Source organism: Sylvia atricapilla, chromosome 20 (assembly GCF_009819655.1).
Source record: "Sylvia atricapilla isolate bSylAtr1 chromosome 20, bSylAtr1.pri, whole genome shotgun sequence".
NCBI classification, from domain to species: Eukaryota; Metazoa; Chordata; class Aves; order Passeriformes; family Sylviidae; genus Sylvia; species Sylvia atricapilla.
The window spans coordinates 3,363,403-3,385,876 of NC_089159.1; the positions used below are offsets into that span (position 1 = coordinate 3,363,403).

The 22,474-nt window shown below is 49.7% G+C and overlaps 1 protein-coding gene across 1 annotated transcript; it reads right to left on the reverse strand.

Annotated features, from left to right (window-relative positions):
• Positions 1–1,073: 1,073 nt before the first annotated feature.
• Positions 1,074–16,124, reverse strand: LAT2 (linker for activation of T cells family member 2). Its single transcript, XM_066333168.1, is given in 15 exon segments — positions 1,074–1,905; positions 3,127–3,211; positions 4,032–4,094; positions 4,822–4,911; positions 5,351–5,421; positions 5,555–5,582; positions 6,136–6,174; positions 6,923–6,966; positions 7,591–7,642; positions 8,455–8,498; positions 9,918–9,957; positions 11,290–11,377; positions 15,985–16,074; positions 16,076–16,099; positions 16,101–16,124. Coding segments are annotated over 15 exon segments (801 nt in total). The 3' UTR covers positions 1,074–1,886.
• Between the last annotated feature and the right edge of the window lie 6,350 nt (positions 16,125–22,474).

The following is a 22,474-nucleotide window of genomic DNA, read 5'->3' on the forward strand; positions in this document are numbered from 1 at the left end:
CACATCCAGTTCTGCCCTGCATGCTTTGGCTGCACAACTTTCAGACTCAGACTTTGGCAATGGCTGAACCTTGTAGCAAGAAAATCTTAACTGGTGTAATCTGCCTCCCTGCTTAGTGAGGAGAGCAGTAAATCTTGTATGTTCACCTTCTGACCATGCAATGACCTGATGCCTAGAACTTTCTGGGAGGTCTCCAGCTGGATCTATTGCTGTGTGCCAAGGATCTGTCACTGCTGCTAATCTGCTATTCATGAATGGCTCCCTTGGTTGGGAGGTGGATCATTACCAGTGGGTAACATCACCAGACATCACCCAGAAGGAGCTCACTCTCACAGTGAACAGCCCACAGTCTGCAGCATTTCATGGAAAGTGGGAGCTCCTTCAGGTGCTGAGGATGAATCTCAACAGCTCTGTGAGGTACAGGCACAATTTCACTGACAAAAGCTCCCCTTGCCTGCCTGGGAGCCTGTGCAGAGCCAGCACAGAATGTCACTGTCTGCTTCTGGCTCATGCTGCCATGCACCTGTGCAGACTTTCTGTAGAGCATCTGACCATCAGGAAACCTAAGGGTGTGAGCAGAAGCTGGGCTGAGGTGAGCAGAAAACCAGGCTGTGGCTCTCTGCCTGTGTGCATCCCTGAAGTGCACTAGATTTTCCCTGTTGTAAAAGTCCTATGAGAACTTGTAGCATTTGTAGGAGCCACTAGCAAACCTCCAGAGCCCCACTCCAACCCATCCACTGTTTCAGCTACACCAGTGGTGGGCACCTGTGCTTTCTTGGTGGTTCTGCTAAAATTAGAGCCAAGTCATTTGCAGCAGGAAGCACCTGACATCCCTTCTCCCACTCCACAGCTCTCTAACCCTCAGCTCCCCTTCTCTGCTCACTCACCATCAGTGTGGGCTGTGTTCTTTCCCGAAACACAGTTTTCTGATCTGATTTTGAGGAAGAAGGCTTTGAATGCCTTTTCTCCCCCAAACATCCTGCACATCACTCCATGTCACCTCATGTCCTCCCATTTCTGTGTCACCTGATCATGTAGGCATCTATCAGTGTAAACCATAGCAAAACAACCCATTTTCTTTGGAAGCTTTTTAGTTTTAATAAATAAGTGTTCCAGAAGTACCAGATCTGTACATCAAGGCTCAGGAGATAGGGATTCTGGTTTTGGGATGAAGTTCCAACGCCCTGTTGAGGGACTGGTACAGTTTGTGAGGCTGGTGGCTGTGGATCTGACTCTCACAGTTGCTGCTGGTTCTTTGTATCATTATAAAACAGATACTGAAACACGAGGAAAACTGCCATAGACCAACACTGTGAATTACAAGCCATGGATAAGGCAGGCATTTAATCCTCTTTAGCTTTTGTGAACAGGTTGGAATCTCATTCAGCTCCAGACAACCACTGCTGTTACAAACACAGCCTCTGCCTTGCCAGTTCTCTCACGTAGGAAACTGCTTCTATAGGAGAGCCCAGGAACTAAATCAGAACGTAATCCCTGTGGCTTAATACCATGGTGCATGAGTCACCCTGACAGATTAAGTAGCTGGCTGTGTTACTGCTCAGCAAGTTAAGGATTCATTTCATGCCTGACAGGAGTAAACACTGCCCAGACTGGCCATCTTCGAGGGGACGTGCAGGGAAATGAGACTGGGGTGAGGAGCCTCGGGCTTGCCCGTGGTTGCTGTGAGCAGAGTGCTTTCTCCAGTTCCTGGTTTTGCAGTTGGACTTCCTTGGGGCTTCAAGCAGTGCATTTCCTCCTTTCAGTAACACCCCTTCTGCGTCATTGCAGGCACAGTTTGGAGAAGAGATTTCACTGAGGGATGGAAGTCTCCCCTCTCCCTGTGTGTGTTCTCTGGGTGTGCTCTTACAGCTCAGAAAAAGATTTCTTCAGACTTCATGCAGAATTCTTGAAATAAGAGGAGAAAAACCAGTGAGTTCAATGCCTTTTAATCCCTGCCTTCAACTTAACTCTGCTGCCTGACACATTTTCTTTCCAGGGACAAGCAGTGACATACACTACAAAATGTCCATGTCTAAGCAGAAACCGCAGTTGTGCTCCTGGAGGATGATTCCTGATCAGAGCAGGAGGCACAGAGGCACCAGGAGCACATTTCTCAATTCAGCCTCCCTTGGTGGAAAACTTCTGCTGGCACTTGTTGGTTGGACATTGAGATTTCAGAATATTACTCTGCTAGCAAAGGCTACAACAGAGTCATCGTTATAATGGCAAAAAGATGCCTGGCAGCAAGATATGGCAAGGTCAGGTTTCTCAGACTGGGTTTTTCCATGTCCAGCAGAAGCAAATGGCATAGTGTGCAGAATGGATGGCTGTGCTTTGCATGGTGGGCACAAATCTTAAGTATTCTGCATGGCTTCAGAAAGATCTGATTTGGGGAGTCTGCCCACTGCTGGTGCCTACAGTCTGGGAATATAAAACCCTATTAAACTAGAGCAGCTGGCACGTGGCATAAGGATAATCCCACTGGGTCTCCATAGGTGCTCAAGAGAGTAAAAACCCAACGAGGAGAGTGATACTGGTGCCAGTCCCTCTCCCAGCTGGAGTTCTAGACCAGTCTGGAGCAGGGTGACAGGCACTAACCAGCACATCATTCACTGTCCCTCAGTGTCATGCAACCTTCCTGCAGTTTTTTTACTTTATCTGCCTTGAGTAATTCTTTATGAGCAGCACAGGTTGGTGTTGATAATAGGGCAGATGTGGTATTAGCAGAGCAGGCAGGGCTCAGCTGAGGGAATCCCTGCTCAGAGCAGGAGTTGTGTCTGTCCCTGCCCACAGCAGGTAGCAGAGCTGTCTCAAGCTGCTCTGGAGCAGTTCCTGTGCCTGTTGGAGGAGGGCAGCGCTGGAGCTGGGACATGGACTTGGACAAATTTGTCTCCATGTTAGTCAGCTTGGCATCAGCCAGAGATGAGGCACTGCACAGGGTGGGCTCCTCACACTCCTCCACTGCTCCACTGCCCATGGGGGCTGCTGTGCTGCTGCTGCCAGCAAGGGCAGAGCTCCAGCTGAACTCCCTTTGGCATAAACCAAATCCTCCCACCCCTAAATGAACACCATAAACCAAATCCTTCCACCCTACATTGACGTATCAACCATTTACTCTGTCCCTACCTTTGCTGTGACAGCAGGGCAGGGCCTGACACAGGACCAGTGTTGATGTAGTCTGGCTCATCATCCAGGCTTTCTGTCAGCGAGGCTGTGGCTGAGGATGGGAAGCATTTATCAGTGAGTGGGTTGATGTAAAAACACACAGACCACTGACACCATGTGTCCTGCCAATATTTAGCCTTTGGTGCTGACATGTTTCTGTGCCTGGGCTAAGAAAACTCAGATCAGTGTCAAGGTCTCCTTGAAGAGGCTTCAAAATGATCACAGCAAATTTGCAAACACTCTGGGCAGCTCTTCAGAGCCAAAAAAGATTAAATCTCGAGAGTGTGCAAACAGGAATCAGTTTGCTTAGACAACTTTCACGCCAGAGACACAAAGCTCTTAAACGTTTATGTGTACACTCCCCACTATCCCCCAGGCCAGAACTACCCCCATGGCTCACAGGAAGCCACACGTTAAATGAAACTGTGGTTAAAAGGTCAGCTTCAGCAATTGGCCCCCTGCCTACAGCAGGAGAGTCAGGGGCTGACCACACTGGGTGTGTGCACAGTGTCACGGGGGGTGACACGGCTCTGCTTCCGCTGGGCCACCTCAAAGGTAAGAGGATGTAACGCCTGAAGAGCAACATTTCTCTGTAGCATCCCATGGACAGGGTTTAGGCACAGCCACCCAAGTGGTGCCCATTTGAGTAGGACAAACACCATGTCCTAACACAGCAGCATTCAGCTGCAGGATCCTGTTGCAATTTGCACGTTGCCTTGGATATTTATCATGGGCAATTGGGGAAGAATGAACTCAAGACAAGGGTGATGGCTGCGTTGCCCCTGCATGGTCTATACTGGCCTAGTGCACCAGGCACTCTGTCATGAGCCCCAACCCCAAACAGCAAATAACAGCCGAGGACGTACCTTGCCTGTGCTGGAGTTTCCATGTGTGTATTGCCATGCTGTTCTCATAGTCTACAGCATCATCTGTGACAGGGAAGAGTTTGGACAAATGGACTAAAAAAGGGCCTTTGTGAAACCCCCTCCTTCCACTGCACCCTGGCTGTGTCCTGCACGTGGCTGAGTTTCCAGCCAGCACAGATCTGCTGATGCTGCCTCATCATTTTTCCAGCCCTGGCCACGTGCCTGGATATCTGCAGGCACGGATGGGGATCAGACAGGTCCCTGCTGCTCCTGCCTCCTCTAATCACTGTGCACAAAGCCAGGCAGGAGCAGGGCAGGCTTCAGCAGCACAGAGTGTGTGTTAACTCACAGAAGGAAACGAAACTGACTTCCTATTTTGATTGCAACATCCCTGGAAGCCCTGAAGGGACAGTGTCATCCTCCAGAAACTTCCTGGCTTCAGCCTTCTTGTGCTGGATTTGGTGAGATACCTGAGCTAGGGGCTAGAACCGTAATCATCCTGCCTGAAACAACACTAAAAACCTAGAGATGCAGACCCCAAAGCTCCTGAATTGCTGCAGAAACCACTAAGTCAAAGGCATTGGGGGGGAGGTATCACCATGTGCATTTTCCTGTGGAAAGGGGAAATGTTCCAGACCTGCCCTGTGTGCAGCAGCCCCTGTGTGCCAGCTCCACGGGACAGAGCTGGTAGGAAGAGCTGAGCTGTGAACAGGCAGGTTCCTCTTGGCTAAGCAGGTTACCTTCTCTGCACTTTGTGTGACACACAAGAACTGTGACACAACACACTTACCTGGATCAGAGCCTGGATCAGAGGCTGGATCAGAGCCCTGAGGTGCTCCAATGATGACATTTTCATAGGAATAGGAATCCTCATCTTTCTCTGATGGAGAGAGGAAAGAGGAATGACAAAGGACCGACAGAAGTGTAAGTGATGTGGGAAGATCCCTCAGTACCTGCAGGAGGGGGCTGTTTCTCACAGTGAAATGTAGATTAGCTAAAAAATTGTTAGTCTTTGTGGTGACCAAGGGATGGGGTATCTGAGTACAGTGGAATCAGGTGATCACTCCCACAGGAGCACAATCCCCACAATCACCAATGGTTTTGGGCTGTTGTGTTTATGGGCAACAGAGGGACAGAAGGGGGCTTGGATACCCCTCAAATCCCACAGCTCTGCTACACCCTTTTCATGAATGTGTCTCCTGGACCCACACTTGCCTCAGGCCGTACACAGTGAAGCACAGAGCTCAGCAGGAACAGCCTCACGAGCTCCCTGGAGCCAAGGGACAGCCAGGCTGGATGAAGGAGCCCACCTTGCTTACCTGGAGACCTACGCTGCGGTGGATTGAAGATCCCGGTGCAATTGTAGTAGAGACCCAAAGATATGGGCTCCCTGTGAGAAGAGCAGCACTGTTAGCTCCTCCTGCCCAGCACAGGCTTCCCAGGCTGAGCTATGGGAGCACCAGACAGCACTGGGACCAGTATGGCTCCACTGGAGCGTGCTGGTGGCAGCACAGGGTACTTACACATAGGCAGACTCTTGCAGGCAGTTCTCTGCAAGAACAAGGGTTTGCTGTCAGCACCCCACCATGGCATCCCCCTGAACAGCCATCCCTGTGCACAGCTGGACAAACCCCCAGCACAGCCACAGCCACAGCTGACATCCCCAGCAGCCACAAAGCCCTGGAACAGCCCCAAAGCCTGTCCACAGCAGAGCCAGGTGGCTGGAGCACACAGCCCCGGTCCACCCCAGCTCCTGAGAAAACCCCAGCTCACCACTCTTCATGGATACATCCTGGCAGCTAGCAGGGAGAGGAGGAATATTGTCTCTGGCTTGGGAAAGGAGAGCACAGCCCCCCACACCAATAATTCTCTTAGGGCAAGCACCAGCTCACAGTGCCCTGGGAGGGAGCCAGGGCTGGGGAGCATCCATCCCTCTCCACTGCCCAGTAATGAGATCAGAGTGTGTCTCACAAAGCAATCTCTAAATGGACCCAGCCAGAGCTCTGCCAGCTGCAGTGCTGGCTGCCTGTGTGCTCCCTGCCAGCTCCCATCCCCTCAGCAGCCTTCCTTCCCAAACCCCCAGACACAGAGCTGCAGCATTTACCTGCCAGGAAATTCTGGTACCTGGACTCATCCCTGCTCCCTGGGGACAAGAGAGGGGCACATTACACAGGAACTGGAGCTGAGTGATAGGAGCAGTTGGACAATGGAGGCACCAAGTATTTCAGCAGCAGCAGCTCTACCCCCACTCAGCTCTGAGGTCAGGGTCATGGCTGCAGGGTTGGACACTCCGGGGTACAGGAATTGGGACAGCCAGGGGTGATAGTTTAGATAATCTGTGGCTGTCCAGGACTGGTCAGCCACAGCAGGATGAGCACTGGGCTTTAAACTCAGAGCCAGGATAGACCCAAATTAAGATGGATGTGGACCTGTTGGAGCAAGTCCGGAGGGGTGCACAAAGTTGCTCCATGGGCCCCTCTGCTCTGGAGACAGCCTGGGAAAGCTGAGGTTGTCCAGCCTGGAAAAGAGAAGGCTCTGGGGAGACCTCAGAGCCCCTTCTAAAGGGGAGAGGGACTTTGGACAAGGGCTGGGAGTGGCAGGACAAGGGGGTATGGCTTCAAACTGCCAGAGGACAGGGATAGATGGGATATTGAGAGGAGATTTTCCCTGTGATGGTGGTGAGACCCTGGCACAGGTTGCCCAGAGCAGCTGTGGCTGCCCCATTTTTGGAAGTGTCCAAGGCCAGGTGGATGGGCCTTGGAGCAGCCTGGTCTAGTGGAAGGTGTCTCTGCCCATGGCAGGGGTTGGAAGGAGATGATTTTTAAGGTTCCTTCCAACTCCAATCCCCCTGTGGTTCATTGTGTCTGTGCCTGCCCCAGGAAACTTCTCACCATATCCAGTGTGGTAGGAGGCACTGAGCTCTTCGATGGCTTTCCTGAAAGAGAGAAAAGAGACCTAAAATCCCGGGTCTGAGCCAACCCTACCAGCAGTTACACACCATCAGAAACCAGCCATGAAACCTCCCTGTGAGGTTATCAAGCACACACATGGAGCAAGGGGAGATTAAGGTTTTGGGGTAAAATCCCAAGATGGGAATAACTATGCTTCAGTTATTGCAGCAGTTGTCATGGCTGTGTAGTTACTGGGGGTTTGGGTGATGGAGAGAAGGGGATTTATCACACCAAACTGCTTATAAGTGAATAATGGCCATTTTTTCCCCATGATGTATCTGTTATGTACAGCCTCAGCTCACTTTCCTGGCTTTGATTTAATCAGTTGCCAGAAGAATGCAGTCACCCTGAAGAAAATCCAGAAAGAGACTAAGCATACTATTGACCATCAATAGGTGAAGAAACTTGATCAAGTTGAAGATGTCCCTGCTCCTCACCAGGGGTAGGACTAGATGACCTTGAAAGGTCCCTTGCAACCCAAACTATTCTTTGATTCTAAAGAATCACATCTATAGGGCCCAAAATGCAATCCCAAATGTTCATGTATATTGAGTGAACTTCATCCAACATTGGCTCTAGAGCTAGATTCCATTTGGGTTTTTTCCTACCTTGCTATTGGTAAGTTTTCAGGTTCCTTAATTTGTTCCAGCCTTCGGGTTGCTGTTGGCAACAACAACAGAATCACCACGTTAATTATTATGGCAGCAGCAGATATTTCAAAGAGCACAGAACATCCACCAGAGAGGAATCCCTGGGACTGGGAAGCATTTTCCTAATGCATCATAAAATAGCTTCCAAATTGTTCCTTGAATGTTCATAAGCGGTCAAAGCAAGAAACAACCAGAGAAAAAGCTGGTGTCTGTGCAGACCACAGAGCTTGGAAACCCTTGCTGGGGAAAACTACAATCCCAGCTGCTGCCTTGTTTTCTCTTGTCCCCCAAACCTGCTTGGTTTGGGGCCATTCCCTTCCCTCCACACTGCAAGGTGCAGCTGAGAGTGTTGGTTAGGAGGGGATAAAGACTTGTAGAGGGGTCTGGTGGTTGGAGCCAGCAGAGTCTTTGGGCAGGGCAGAGCCACCTGCAGATGGACACATTTCACATGGACCTGGCAGCACCTTGTTGTGGCTTAAACCCCAAAAGTTCAGCTCTGAACCCAACCTGCTGCAGGAAGCAGTGAGGGGGGATGATGAGTGAGTCACTGCTGTCACCCACACCTTCATTTTCACTGCATGCTTCCAAGAGCCCCAGCAGCTGAGATGTCACTTCTCAAAGACATCACTTCAGTGAATTATTTTCAATGGAAAGGGCATTTATTTTTCCTAGAGCTCAGAACTCACGTACCTAGAAGCATCCAAGGTGGCTTGGATGATCCAGGTCTCACCATTTCGTGGCCTGGCTTTGAATGTTACTTTCCCCCTGTCCCAAGCATGCAGGGCCCTCACACCAGGAGCCACAGGCAATGCTCATACTCACTGGTACGGGGTTGGATCACTGCAAACCTCTGCTGGCTTTCGAGCCTGGAAAAAACAGCAGGACAGCCCCAGCTGAATTGTGGGGTTTCTGACAAGGAAAACAGGTACCAGAGACCTGACTGGTTGGTGAGTGGAGGGCAGAGAGCACCGTGCTGGGCTCTGTGGGATGCCAAGCTGCATCACTCAGCGTGTTCTGCAAGGCCTGTATGACCTGGGAGAATCTTCCTGGACTCTTCTTCGATCCTTCAAAGACAAGATGTGGTTTTGGACCACCAGATAGAGCAGCCAACATCAGCAAGGGAAGGATCCGGGGATGATGAAAACATCATTTAGGATAATTCTGATGCTTCAGCCACCAAAGGCCAGAAAAACCTTTTTATCCACAAAAATATGGATGTTCATGCATGAAATGGCTTCAAACTCCACTGTTTCACCTCCACTGCTGCCTCTGCCCCTCCCATCATCCCTTAACATCAACATTAATAAAATAACATTATCAATGATAAGCTGTGCCCACTAACATCTTTACTTTTTAGTTAATAGGAGAGCTGCTTTTCAGAACACCTGAGAATTTAGCACCTTTTCTACTGCAGGTGTTTCTACACAGGTACTTATTAATTCCAATTTGGGAACCCTTTCCCCCTTTTTCATTGGGGTTGCCCCACACCCAGCTGGGATTCATGGCCCAGGGCTGCTGGGAGAGCTGTCAAAACCCCCAAACATACAGCCAAGCCATTTTGCTTGCAAGACACCCAAACCACTCTCTAAAAAGAGCACACAACACCACAAACCTGGACCCAAACCACCTCATCCAGGTATACATCTCAAGAAGTTGGGACAACTCATCATTGATGGATGAGGGATGGAGCCTTCCAGTGGGTGCTCCATCAATCTACAGTGGATCATTCCAGAGCTTTCCCCAAAGAAACAAAATCCCCAATTCCTTGGAGGCCTTTGCGGAGCCTCACTGCACCTCATTGCTCCTGTTACAAAGCTTACAGCCCAGCTTTTCTCTTTTCTAACATCATTTACTGTGGTTTGTCTGCCGCTGAAGGAAATAAGGGGCAGTGCACGTGTGTACACTGCATTTCCTTCATTTCTTGTGCTGCAGGTCAGTGGTTGCTCATGGTCCAACCAGCACCAGCCAAGGGCAGGGGCTTCTTTATGAAGTAAATAACCTTTCTCATCTCAGGGTACAACAGAACAGGACAACAACTTGCCTTTCTCTCCCAGACCTTTCCCAATTAGTTAATGATTCAGTGACATCGCAGTCAGAGCTTCAGTTTCATTTTGGATTATCCTCTGTAAAGGCACTGCCCCTTTAGCAGCACCTTGGGCTGGGGCACATGGCCACTTGCACCCCATCCTGGCATTATTTTTTCTACAAAACCAGATTTCAGCTTGGGTCTGGCTCTGGGTGAGCTGTTTGGGGGAGAAAAAACCATGATTGGAAAGGCAACTTACTGGCTCCTCCGTTGGCTCAGCTGTGTCTCCCGTTCGGTGGCTGGAAGACAAGGGAACAAAAAGCTCTCAGAAAGGCTGATTTGGGAGTTAGAGATCAGAAAGGCCCATAAAATACATTCACAAAACTTCTTCAGCAGGTCAGGACAGCGGATGCAGCAAGCAGCAGTTGCAGTAGGGTTTTGATTAACCTTTTTTCAAATTATGGTTAAATTGTGGCTTCTGTCTCAAACCCCACAAAGCAAAGCAGCCAGTCCTGGCCCCAAAGCCCCAAGAGCAGCCTGGCCCGGTTAGAACCCACCAAGGCTCAGGGAGGGGCTCAAACCCCACTCCCCCTGCCCTCTGTATCAATTTATCCCGCGGACTCCCGTCCTCGCCAGCCCCTGTGTCCCACACCCTGTGTCCCAGACCCTGTGTCCCACCCCTGTGTCCCACCCCTGTGTCCCAGACCCTGTGTCCCACCCCTGTGTCCCAGACCCTGTGTCCCACCCCTGTGTCCCACCCCTGTGTCCCACCCCTGTGTCCCAGACCCTGTGTCCCACCCCTGTGTCCCACACCCTGTGTCCCACCCCTGTGTCCCACCCCTTTGTCCCACACCCCGTGTCCCAGACCCTGTGTCCCACCCCCGTGTCCCACCCCTGTGTCCCACACCCTGTGTCCCAGCCCTGTGTCCCAGACCCTGTGTCCCAGACCCTGTGTCCCACCCCTGTGTCCCACCACTGTGTCCCACTCCTGTGTCCCAGCCCCTGTGTCCCACCCCCGTGTCCCAGACCCTGTGTCCCAGACCCTGTGTCCCACCCCCGTGTCCCACCCCTGTGTCCCACCCCTGTGTCCCAGACCCTGTGTCCCACCCCCGTGTCCCAGACCCTGTGTCCCAGACCCTGTGTCCCACACCCCGTGTCCTACCCCCGTGTCCCATCCCTGTGTCCCAGACCCTGTGTCCCAGACCCTGTGTCCCAGACCCTGTGTCCCAGCCCCTGTGTCCCACCCCTGTGTCCCAGACCCTGTGTCCCACCCCCGTGTCCCACCCCTGTGTCCCACCCCTGTATCCCACACCCTGTATCCCACACCCTGTGTCCCAGACCCTGTGTCCCACCCCCGTGTCCCAGACCCTGTGTCCCAGCCCCTGTGTCCCAGCCCTGTGTCCCACCCCTGTGTCCCACCCCTGTGTCCCACCCCCGTGTCCCAGACCCTCGGCAGGACTCGTGTGAGCGGAGCCCATCCTCCCGGTGCCTCCCGAAGCCGCACACGGACACAGGACACAAACCTTTGGGTGCCGCTTCCCTCCCGGCTCTCCCCGCAAAGCTGAGCACAGCCCAATGCACGCTTCCCGCGGACATTCCCCGGGGCAGGGACAGCCCTGGGCAGGACTCACCGGAGCGCTGGCACCTCATGCACAGGCTGACGGCCGCCCCCAGCAGCATCAGCGCCGCGGCCGCCCACAGCTCCGGCGGCACCATGGCCTGAAACACACGCCGAGGCCCCCCGTGAGGTGTGGGGACACACCGGGCTCTGGGGACAGCCCTCAGATGGGAGATTTACCCCCGAACCAGGCGCTGCTGGCCCTCACGGCCCGGCAGCGGCCGAGGATGCAGTCCCTGCCCTGCTCCGGGGTGCGCATCCCAAACCCACCCACCGCCAGCAGGCTTCTTTCACATCCCGAGGAGAGGGGCAAAGGCAGGCACTCGGCAGTATTGGAACCATCGAGACCTTTGCACAACGTGTTCTGGCTCATTGCTGCAGCTCCGAGTGACTTGCAGTGTTAAATTCCCCACGATTTTCTCAGCACTGAGCTGCCTCAGCCGCTGGCTCTTCCCCTCCTCCCCATGACAGGCTTTTTCACAAACAGCACCTAACATTTTTTAACAATCAGCACGGTTTGGCTTCAATTTCTTCCTTCAAAGTACAAAACATCCTGCAAATATCACAGAAAGCAGCCTGCTGGTACTGAGATGGATCATCCAGCCCATTCCTATTGCCCAGGGTCAGATCTTCTGTAGTTACAGATTATTTTTAATTTCTTTTTGTTTTTAAAAAACTTGCTTTTTTCCCTAGGGATGGAGACATTTCAACATGCCAAAGGCCAGCACATCATCACTCTGGCTGGCAGGAAGATTTCCTACTGTACCTTCAACCTCTCTCATTACAACTTAAGCCTGTATTATATTGGTGAATGGAAGAGAAAAGATATATTAGAGCAACTGATAATTAAAATAATTCAAAATAATGCAACAAATGCCAGTAGCAAACAATAGAAAGCAGCAGCTTGATTCTGCCCTGCTCAGTACCTTCTGCCTCTGCCTGATTAAAGTGGAATAAACAACATTTCTCTGCCCAAACTCTGCAGAAGTCTGGAAGTTGTCTGACAGCCCGTTCACCAAAGCCTCTCTGAGCCTGTGGGGGCTGAGCAAAACCCTCCTGTCCCTGCCAGGCCCGTGGGACAGCAGCTGAGCATGTTGGTGGCACGTTTGTGGTCCAGTTTGTCATTGAAGCCTCAGTCCTGGGCCCTAATTCTCAGGGCATAGTGAAAATAACCACCATCTGGGTGTCCAGGAGTGACCTTGATGAGGCTTTGACACCACACTGGGCTTATTCTCTTGTGTTCCAGCTTCCCTGGGCTCTCCAGGCCCTGGAGAGCTACCAGCGCTCACCCCACCACAGTTTTGCCTTTTATAGGCCCCCAGAGGCCTCTCTTTCCCTGCACAGTTTTTTTGCAGCACTTTCTGAAGAAGATGAGATGAGTTATTCTAAATTTAAGTGCCCAGACCTCCACGCACCCACCCCAGAGGTACAGGACCAGAGCTCAAAAGAGCCCAGTCAAAACCATGTGGTTTCTCCCATCATTTTTCCTTTGCTCAGCATCCCCCATGGAAATCATGAGCTGTGGATCATCTCTAAGGCCTCTCCAAGAGGCAGCTGAGGGAAGTTGGTCCAGTGCTGGTGACTAAAATACAAAGGGCTGCAGCGCTGCTGCTTTGTTTGAAGCTTTCCTGGCTTTTTTTCTTTTTTTTTTTCCCCTTTTTTCCCTTTTTTTTTTTTTTTCCTTTAAAGTGAAGGCAAGGCAGAGCTGAAGGCACCTGACAACAGTGACCTGGTTTGTCCCATTGCATGGCAGGTCTCCTCCCTTCCAGAGCCAGTTTTATTTTGGTCTCGGGCAGTGAAGCAGCAAAACCTGTCTGCTCCTGAGCCTCACTCGCCAGGGACACAAAAAGTGGTTATTTGGGGGGCTGATGAAAAGGACATGGGGTGTCCCACCCCACCAAGAAATTCACACACACACCATCAGCCCAGAGATCATTTCTGCTCCCCAAACACCCAAATCCATGGAAAACCCTTCCTTTTGGGACAAGCCCTGCTCTGGTGCAGAGCTGACAGAAGGAGGTGACGAACAGATTTATGACAAGCAGAAGGCTGGAAGCACTTACTCACGGCTAGCAGGTTATAAATAAAATATTTGGAAGGCTGAATGTGCTTCCCTGCACTCTGCCTTGGGGAGCTGGAGAGAACAAATTCCACCCAGAAGGACGTGTGGAGTTCAGGGATGGCCAGCTCTGCTCTCAAGGTGCTAACCCCAAACTCGGGGAGAAAACAGGTTCCCATCTTGTTTAGGAGTGACACTGAGATAGTGTGGCAATGCCCCGTTCTCTTCATGGAGTTCTCTCTTCTCCTTTTGCCTATTTTTCCCCTTTTTGTGCAGAGGAAGCCAGTGGGACCACGGCACCCCCTGAGCACCTGCAAATCCCTCAGGAGCAGCTGCTCCAGACAAGCAATTCCTGGGAGAGAAACACTCTGGGGTGTGGGTACAGCTGTGCTCCCCTTCAGAGGAGCTCATCTTCCCAAACAGGAGCTGCTCCTTCTCTGGCCTCAGATATTTTTAGCAATCAAGGAGACAGGCTTTTTTCTTCCTTAAATATATATATATATATGGAAAAATTAATGAACTTGCAAAAGCTTCTGTACTCTGTGCCAGGTCTTGTCCTGATTTAAGGATTCACCCCAGTAACCAGGCTCGCTGTGAAGATCCAAAGGAAGGAGAGGTGGTTTTATCCAGGAAGACTAAAAGGTCTTTTGCTTCTAATTCCACTGAAATGGAGAGTAAGAGGACACAGACAACTCACCATCCATTGTCCAAGAGCAGCACAACAAAGTGAGAAAATCTTTTGAATTGAAATTAGGCAATTCTGGCTTATAAAAAGAGTGGATATAAGCCGGATATACAAAGGCTAGAAATGAAATTCCTAATGGATGGAAAGTCTGGAATAACTTCCCAAAAGCAGCAGAAGAGGCACAAAGCTCACTAAAAAAATCCTGCAAGAGCACTTAAAGTGAACTTTAACTTTTCGCTGAGAAACCAGGAGAGTGAGGAATGTGTTGATGGGGCCTCAGCGATGGTTTTCCATGAGATAATTTCTGATTAAGACATTTTAACCCTTTGGAAACTTCAAGCCCTCCCCCGAATTCACATTATGAGATAAAGACTAAAATAATGTATTTGTATTATGCATTCTATCTATCAATCAAATCATGCCTGAAAGGCAAATATAAACCAGTCACTTTCTCTCCCCTCCAGAAAGTTTTGTGGTCTGCACCAGTTTGCAGTAAATTAATTTTAATTCAGGCTGGTAGGATGAGTCACTGGTATGAAATATGAAGTGGAGAGTGTATTTAAAGACTCACCATATGAAATTCAGCACACTGACTTGTTGAACAGATGCAATATTCAGCTTGAGTCAATGTCTCTAACATGTCTAAGAAAAGCAGCTCCACTTTCTGTTTGCCAGTGTGGCAGAAATTGCCACAGAAAGTCCCAACAATTCAGAAATTAAAGTCTCAGACCAAGGAAGCTCCTGTGGCTGGAATGAGTTCAATGGCCAGCACTGAGCCTTCAGAAAAGCTCCTTTCCAGAGGTCTGCACATCTCATTTCCTACCAGATTTATGCCAGTGTCAGGCTTTTAGGAAAGCTGCTGCCATAGAGTTGAAGTCGGGGGTTTTTACAGCCATTCAGGCAGATGAGGCTTTTATGCCAACAGATGCATTTCAGTAGAACATATGAGAAAAGGGGAAAATTAGAATTGATAAACCAACGCTCACATCAATTATAACTTTGGAAAATGCTTTTAAAAACCTTGGGTGGAACACACGGTGCGAAACCCCAATCACAACAGGCATGGCAGCACAAGAAGGTAACTCACAGACATATCTTCTATTTGTAATTTCCCTGTTCCAGACAGCACTGAAACCTCACAGCAGCATTCACTTCCACTGGGAGGCCAGGGGAATACAGGCAGCCCCTGTGTAACTACAGACTCCAGAACCATGAAAATCAGCCAATCTCAGGCAAGATTATCCCCAAATTATCCTCTTCTGCTAAATCATCTGCCTCATGGCCCATATTACACTGAACATCGCTCACACAAGAGAAAACTGTTGCAAAACCGAATCTCTTTCTATCTAGAATTACCTATTTCAAGCGCTTACATGAAGTAAAATAAATACATTGATGCCAGTCAGCTCTGAGATCAATGGAAAACCCAGGAAGTGTTGTTTGAATCAGCTATTTTTAAGGACTGGGCTTTGGAGGGAGAGCAGCGTGGGCTGCAGCAGTCCCAGAAGCTACAGAAGGACCATGCAGGGATGAGGGAGGCTCAGCACAGACTGAATCCTCCAGAATATTTCAGAAGATGTGAATGCAGAAATAATGTAATTGAACCCACGCTTCCATGAGCAGATGGACGAGGAGATGTGAAGCACAGTACAGTAAAGCAGACAATCCAGGCTGTGTGGGATGGACCCAGCTCAGGTCCAGAGGGGTTCACACAGGGCTGAGAAGAGAGAGCTGGTGATTCCTACCTTGGAGCTGGTGATGGCCCGGAGCAGCAGGGAGGAGGGAACATCCACCACGTTGCTTTTCAGAGAGGTTTTACAGGAATGACCTTGAACTTCTTTAAAGGGTCGCCAGTGCCTGACCTGGGATCTCTGAGCTCAGTGGGACACCCCACTGTCCCCACAGAGCCCCGAGCACTTGGGGCACTTTCCTCTCCCCACCTCTCCCTCCCTCACCCACCTTACCCACGGCCTCTGCCGCTCTCCCTGCTGTGTCCCAGCTCCTCCAGCACCTCTGGGCAGCAGCTGCTGGGGCTGGAGGTTCCTCCAGGGCTGGTGAGCAGTTGCTGGTTTCCTGTCCCCCTGTGAATCACCAACCCCAACATCCGCCGCGAGCGACGCCTGCACAAACCCACCCCAAAGGGTCACTTGGGCTCCTGTGGGGAGAGCAGGAGGCTTGGACAGCGTGGAACCACACACACACAGCACTGAGGGCACTCCCCTTGAGGTTCAGAGGGTGCCCCAAAGAAAGTTCAGGGTTTTCTTTCAGCAAAGAGCCCTCACAGGAATAACCCTGCGTGCTGGAAGTGGCAGGTGCTGCCAGGGGAGCCTCAAAGCAGGCACAGCAAACTGAGAGCCCCCTCTTAGTTTTTATAAAAAGGATGGTGACAAGTTTCAAAGGCACCAAACAGCCCGAGGTCACTATAGCTAATGGCCAAACCTGGAGCTCCTGTCCAGTGCTGTAAGAATAAAACCTCTTCTTATGCTTCAGCACTGGCAGTTTGCACGCAGCAGCCACAATGTCACTGCACTCCTGAAAAAAAGTAATTCCTCCAACTTTTCGGTGCTTGAATGGAATAAGGAGGGTTCATGAATTCCCCGTGGGGAATTTATGTATTGGCTTAAAGCCCTGCCACAGTCCGTGCAAGAGGGATCCTGCTCCAGCACCAGGGAAGTCTGCACACACACACACAAATGTGTAGCTGTGCAACAACAGCACAAGAGCCACGGGGTGCACGAGTTACAACCATAAATAAAACGTTTCATGCTGCTCTCACTAAGGCTCTACAAAGCCTCTCTTACATGTAAATTGTTCAGTAAAGGGAAATTTCGTTATATTTAAATTAGGGCACTCTGAAGCTGCCACAACCAGCCACCTACACACAGCTCTCTGTGCAAGAAAGTGACTCTTCATCATAAAAATTATCAAGGAGCCAACTGGTTACAATTTTTGCAACTCTGGGATGAAATGTGGCTATCAAGCTTTCAGAGGAAATGTTACTTCAGTAAGATAATTATCCACTGTACGTGTAAGTAACTTTCTCTCTTCCAATTCTAACCTGAGATGCAAAAATTATGCACCTTCCAGAGCCATTCCCAGGCAAAATCCGGGTGCTGAAGCCTATCTTGAATTCAGCATAATCTGAACCAAAGATAAAAAGAGGCAGACTCAGCTTTTAACTGCTCACATGGTTTTCTGGGTGGTCTCTGTGTAAAGGACATTGCAAAGTGTGAAATGTTTTTTTTCACTGCCAAAAGAGTTGTTACAAAATTGGCATGTCTAGCAGAGGTCTTAGTGATTAAATAGTTTATTAACAGCTTTCTAGCAGGATTTTTACGTGTTCAAGCATAAGCTGACAACAGAAGTTTTGCAAAAGAGTTCTTTATAGCAGAACTGATACTCAAAATCTGGTGGAGACATTTAAAGTTCATCTTTTGTACCCAAAATTAATTTTATCAGGAACAGCCACTGCTGAAAAGGTGCCACGAGTTTGTTTACAGGTTCTCTGGTGGGTCTCAGCTTCAGGTATGACTCAGTGCTGTGGTGGGGACATTACCCTGGTTGGCTTGGGCTGCACCTCGTGTTTGTCCCCAAGCTGTCCCCTGATGGAGCACTCAGCCTCTCCAGAGCAGGCAGAGGCTGCTCCTGTGGCCGAGGAGTGACAGCAGAGTCACCCCAGTGTGATGTACCAGCTCCTGGGCAGAGTGATGCCCCTGAAGGCATCAGTCCTCTGCAGAGGCCAACACCTTGCCTGGAGGGTAACTACTGCAGCAGCACACACCTCTGGGCGGATCCTATCTCCTTCCCTCACATTTCTCTTCACAAGGGCTGGATATAAAGGTCTAGGCTGAGTCCTCACTCCCAGCACTTTCCAGCACAGCCACAGGTTCTGCTCTTCATGAGGCCAGACCAACTCTCCTCCAACACACACAGAGTGACCCCCTAGGCACCAGCCCAGCTTGGGAAATGGGGCTCTGCCCTCCTGAAACCCCTCTGCACATCGAGAGCTGCTGCTAGAAACTATTTCTGATTTGACAAAAGGTCAATAACACAGGAGCAGCCTGGTTTTATCTACTGCGGTAAGTTATAGAAACACCACGTTGTAATTTCACCTTTCATGTTCTTTTCAAAGCTCACCCATTTCAACTTGGGCTTGTTTCCCCCCATAACATAGTTCCTACTCCTTCAGGCAGGTTCACCAGTTAACCTAACTAACCTAACCAGTTCACCTTTTGATACAAAGCTGACAAGCTGCAGACAGATCTCTCGGGTCCAGAAAACTCATCAGAACCCATCCTGTACCCAGCTCAGCTTGCCTGGGCCTGGGAAGCCAAATGCCCTGAGGGCTGATTTATTCTTTCACACAAAGGGGCGCTGCTCAAAGATCAGCTGACTTTGCTTGAATCAGGTGCTGTGATTAACACTGATCAAAAATCAGCAGTGAAACAAGGACTGGAAAACAGGGCATCATCTAAATCCCTTCTTCTGCACAAACACACCCAGTGCTGGAAGGTTTGAGAAAGCTCCAACATGTTTTCCAAGCTCCAACAGACTCCAAGCTCACCAGCTCTGCAGGTCAAGCATTGCTGTGCATCAGCATCAAGCCCCTCTTGCTTTGGGACACAATGAGCACGTGTCTCATCCCAACCACTAACTGGGATTACAATGCTTTCCATTTGTTTAGCAACATTTTCACGGCAGCTCTAATGCAAGCCACGTCTTGGAGGAAATTTTCTGATGTGCTGAAGTCGTGCTGGATAGTTTTGTATACACCCAGGAACTTTTCTCCCTGCTGTAGTGGAATGAGCCTTTCCCCAGGCAAAGGGGAAGTGCTGCCTCCTCCCCTGCCCCAGCTGCACATTGCTTCTCTCCGAGCCGAAACCGAAAGTGGCTCCGTTCCTGCTGAAGGAAAATAAATGCTGCTACCACCCAGTGGAAAGTCTTCTCACAGCCAGGATCCCCGGGTGCTTCACAAAACCTTGGCCAAGGGAGCTTTGCAAAGACTAATCCCAAACATCCCTGTGGTACAAAGCTTCCTGTTCTCACCCTGCTGAGTTCGTCCTTGCGGACACGACAATTCTCAATTTGAAGACAAAAACCTAGAAGGTTTGAATGCTTTTATTTGAATTTTTATACAGCAATACAAATTATACAGATTCGTTACAGTACAGATTTTGCAGGGGTTTATAGAGGTACTTTGTGAGTTTTTGGTTTGTTTAAAAGAAAGAGGCAGATCTCGGGAGCACGGTGACATGAACAAAACAATCTTGTGGTAGGAAACAAATCCTGACCACAGGGAACACTAACCTGGCTGAAACCTACTGGGCAGAAAGGTGGTGGTAGCATTCCCAGCAATAACATCCCCAGAACATCAACCCTGGGATACTCTAGAGCTTTACACAGGAATTGGTGAGCACACAGGTAAGAGGGGGTTCCTGTAACAGCACTGGAAGTCCTCGAAGCCCTTGGATGTACTTTGCTGCAGAGGGGACAGAAATGAGGGAGGCTGATGTCACACTGAACCTGCTGTGGAGCAGGTGATGCCATGGAATGGTGGAAAAGGAAACCTGAAAACGCTTTAGATTTAGTCACTCAAACAGGTACAGTGAGAGGAGGAACACGATTCCAGACCCGATAACGCTGACACCGTGTGCCCACCGAGACACCACGTGTGCCACCAGCACTGATGGCTCGTGTCTTGTGTCCCTCTGGGGTTCCTGGGAGCAGACAGAACAACAGCAGAGCTTCCCTGCAGGCCCTAATGCACAGGAGAGGGGCTGAACACATGTCATCAAGGTATTGCTATTATTAATGTGCATCAGCCTTGAGAGTCAAGTGTCTGGCACTGAAGGATTAAAGCCTTTCAGCAAGCAGGGTCAAAAATATGATTACACCATCCTAAATGCTTCTATTGGGTTTGGTTTAATACTGCTACAGCAAGTGCTATCACAAACAACAGAATAAATTACAGATTATATAAATAAAATGTATGCACCAAATAAAAGATGTCTCTGCCACTTCATTCCTGCAGTGGCGAAGTGGCATTTAAGAGGAGGGAGTCAACTACCAGTTGAGAAAATTCCACTCTCAGCTGGAAATCAAATTCTTTTTCAGTCACAGAAACTCCCCTTTCTAAAAACTTAAGACAAGCAACACCAACTAAATTGCATCCCAAGAATCCACCCCAGGGAAGCCCTTAAGAAGTACAAAGGTAACAGGTTCTACACTAGAATATGCTGGAATAGGAGAGCAGTCCCTTTCCTTCAGAGCTTTTGCACTCCACTGGCAATGAAACACAGAAACCATCAGAATGTAAAACATAAACATCAATATTAACACAGATTTCCAGATGCTAAATGTTAACAGCTCCTCCCTGTGCTCTTGCTGTGAGTGCAAATAACCCCGAGATGGCTTCTGTGCACAGAGAGGGAATGAATGGGCTTGGAACAGAAAACCTGTGACTGCACCTTGGAGCCAACCTGACACACAGAGCCTGTGTCCAAAACACACCCAGGGGAACTGGGGGTTTCCAGCAAAGTCACTCCAAGCACATTTGTCCAAAGCAGGCAGCAGGACAAGGGCTGCTCTGTAAGCTGCAACACATCAGCACTCTGGTTGAAGAGGTTGCACATACATTCCAAAATTTGCTGGCTTTAGTATTAAATCTTTCCTACAAAGAGGAAGGGTTGGAATATTACAGGATTTGCTCTAAAATTCTCACACTTTTATCATCTTTCCTGAAGACAAGTCAGCAGCCAGTACTACAAGTAGCAAATGCTTCAACTAGACTATGTACTAAAGTCAGGATTGAAACTGTAACAGTATTCATAAGTTAAAAATATCAGTATCATCCAAAATTACCCCAGGACAGCAAGCTTGGCCACAACCATCATCAGCCCTGGGACACCTGCAGAACTTTAGAAATTCACGGTCAGCACTGGAGACTGAGTAGTGGCAACAAATCTCAGCAGGTGAACAAGTTGTTGCTGCTTTAGGAAGGCCAGTGAGCCACACTCGAGGGCATGAATTTAACGTGACTCTGCCATCACCAGCCCATTATCTGAGTGTGTGAACACTCCTCCACCTCCTTCTTCAGCCATCAGAACCTCCTTGATGGCCACAAGCACAAAGAGCCCCCTCAGAAGTTGCTCCAGGCTTGTGCAGCCCAGCAAGTTGACAACACACCCGTGCCAGCACTGGGTGCTGCCCTGAGGACTGGGATGAGCTCTCCCAGGGGCATTCCTGCACTCAGCAGCTCAGTGGGGATTATTTTTTGGTGGCTGACAGCAGAGCTTTGCAGCACATTAAATGCTACTGTCCGCTGCTGCAGTGTCCAACAGCTCTTGCAGACTCCCACCTTCCCCACTTGCAACCAAACTGGAATAAGACAACAAAGCACTTCCTACAGCAGCAGAGCAAACTTGGTTTCAGTTCCAAAACCTGCCTGGTGCCTTCCTGCCTTCAGTTTTATTTATTTTTTTTTAAGTTTAAGCTGGAAGAAAGCACTGTATAGCTACCAGAAATAACTCAGAGAGAACATGAATAGCCACAAAGTGAATGATCCAGTTGCTGCACTGCTGGTACCTCCTCAGTCTGGCTTTGCCATGCTAGGCTTAGCTTTAAGCAGCAGGTAAAGTTAAGCATCACAGGTTAAACCTCAGCTGCTTTTCCTGGTAGGATGGGAAGGAAATAATCTTACTTCCTCTTACAAAACTAAATCCCACATCCATCTATTAAATATAGTTGTGTTAACTGTTGACAAAAGCTGGTTTGATAAGCTTTTGTATAGGAAAATGTTCACCCAGTACATTTTTGAAGGAGGGAAAAGAAAAAAAGACTGGAGGAGTCTGACCCTGAGCCACATGGGAAGCACAGTGTGGAATGCTCCAAAGAAACCAGTCAATGCACCAGTGTCTGCATATTAGAAAAGACAGAATGGTTTTGGGATCAGGCTGCACTCACTAGGGGGAAACCCTTAACCAAACCAGTATTAGCAGACACAGAGAAAGACATCTAGAACTAAGATGACCCATTTGCCACCTCTCTCACTCATCAGGGGTCCTTCTCTCCATGCAATGATGAAATCCCTGCTCCCAGCAGCACCAGTTTGACAGAGCAGCTGTAGATAAATGTGGCAAGAGCTGCAGGGGACCAACTCCCCACCAGCCCTGCTCCTCCACACAGGCAGGACAGCCAGGGGCTGGCACACACAGCTCCAGGGCAGGACTGGGACTCTGCTCAAGCTGTGCTGAGAGCAGGTCTAAAGAGAAGGTGACTAGCTGGAAGCAGGAACACTTCCCATCTTTTCAGCCTACAGAAAGCAGTAAAACCAGCAGGGAGGTCAGAGCTCATTTCCTCAATAAAAACATGGCTCTACCTCTTTCAACTTACCCTGCAGTACATTAAAGCACATCCTCCAAAGCCACAGGGCAGCAGCCTCCTTAACCATTATGC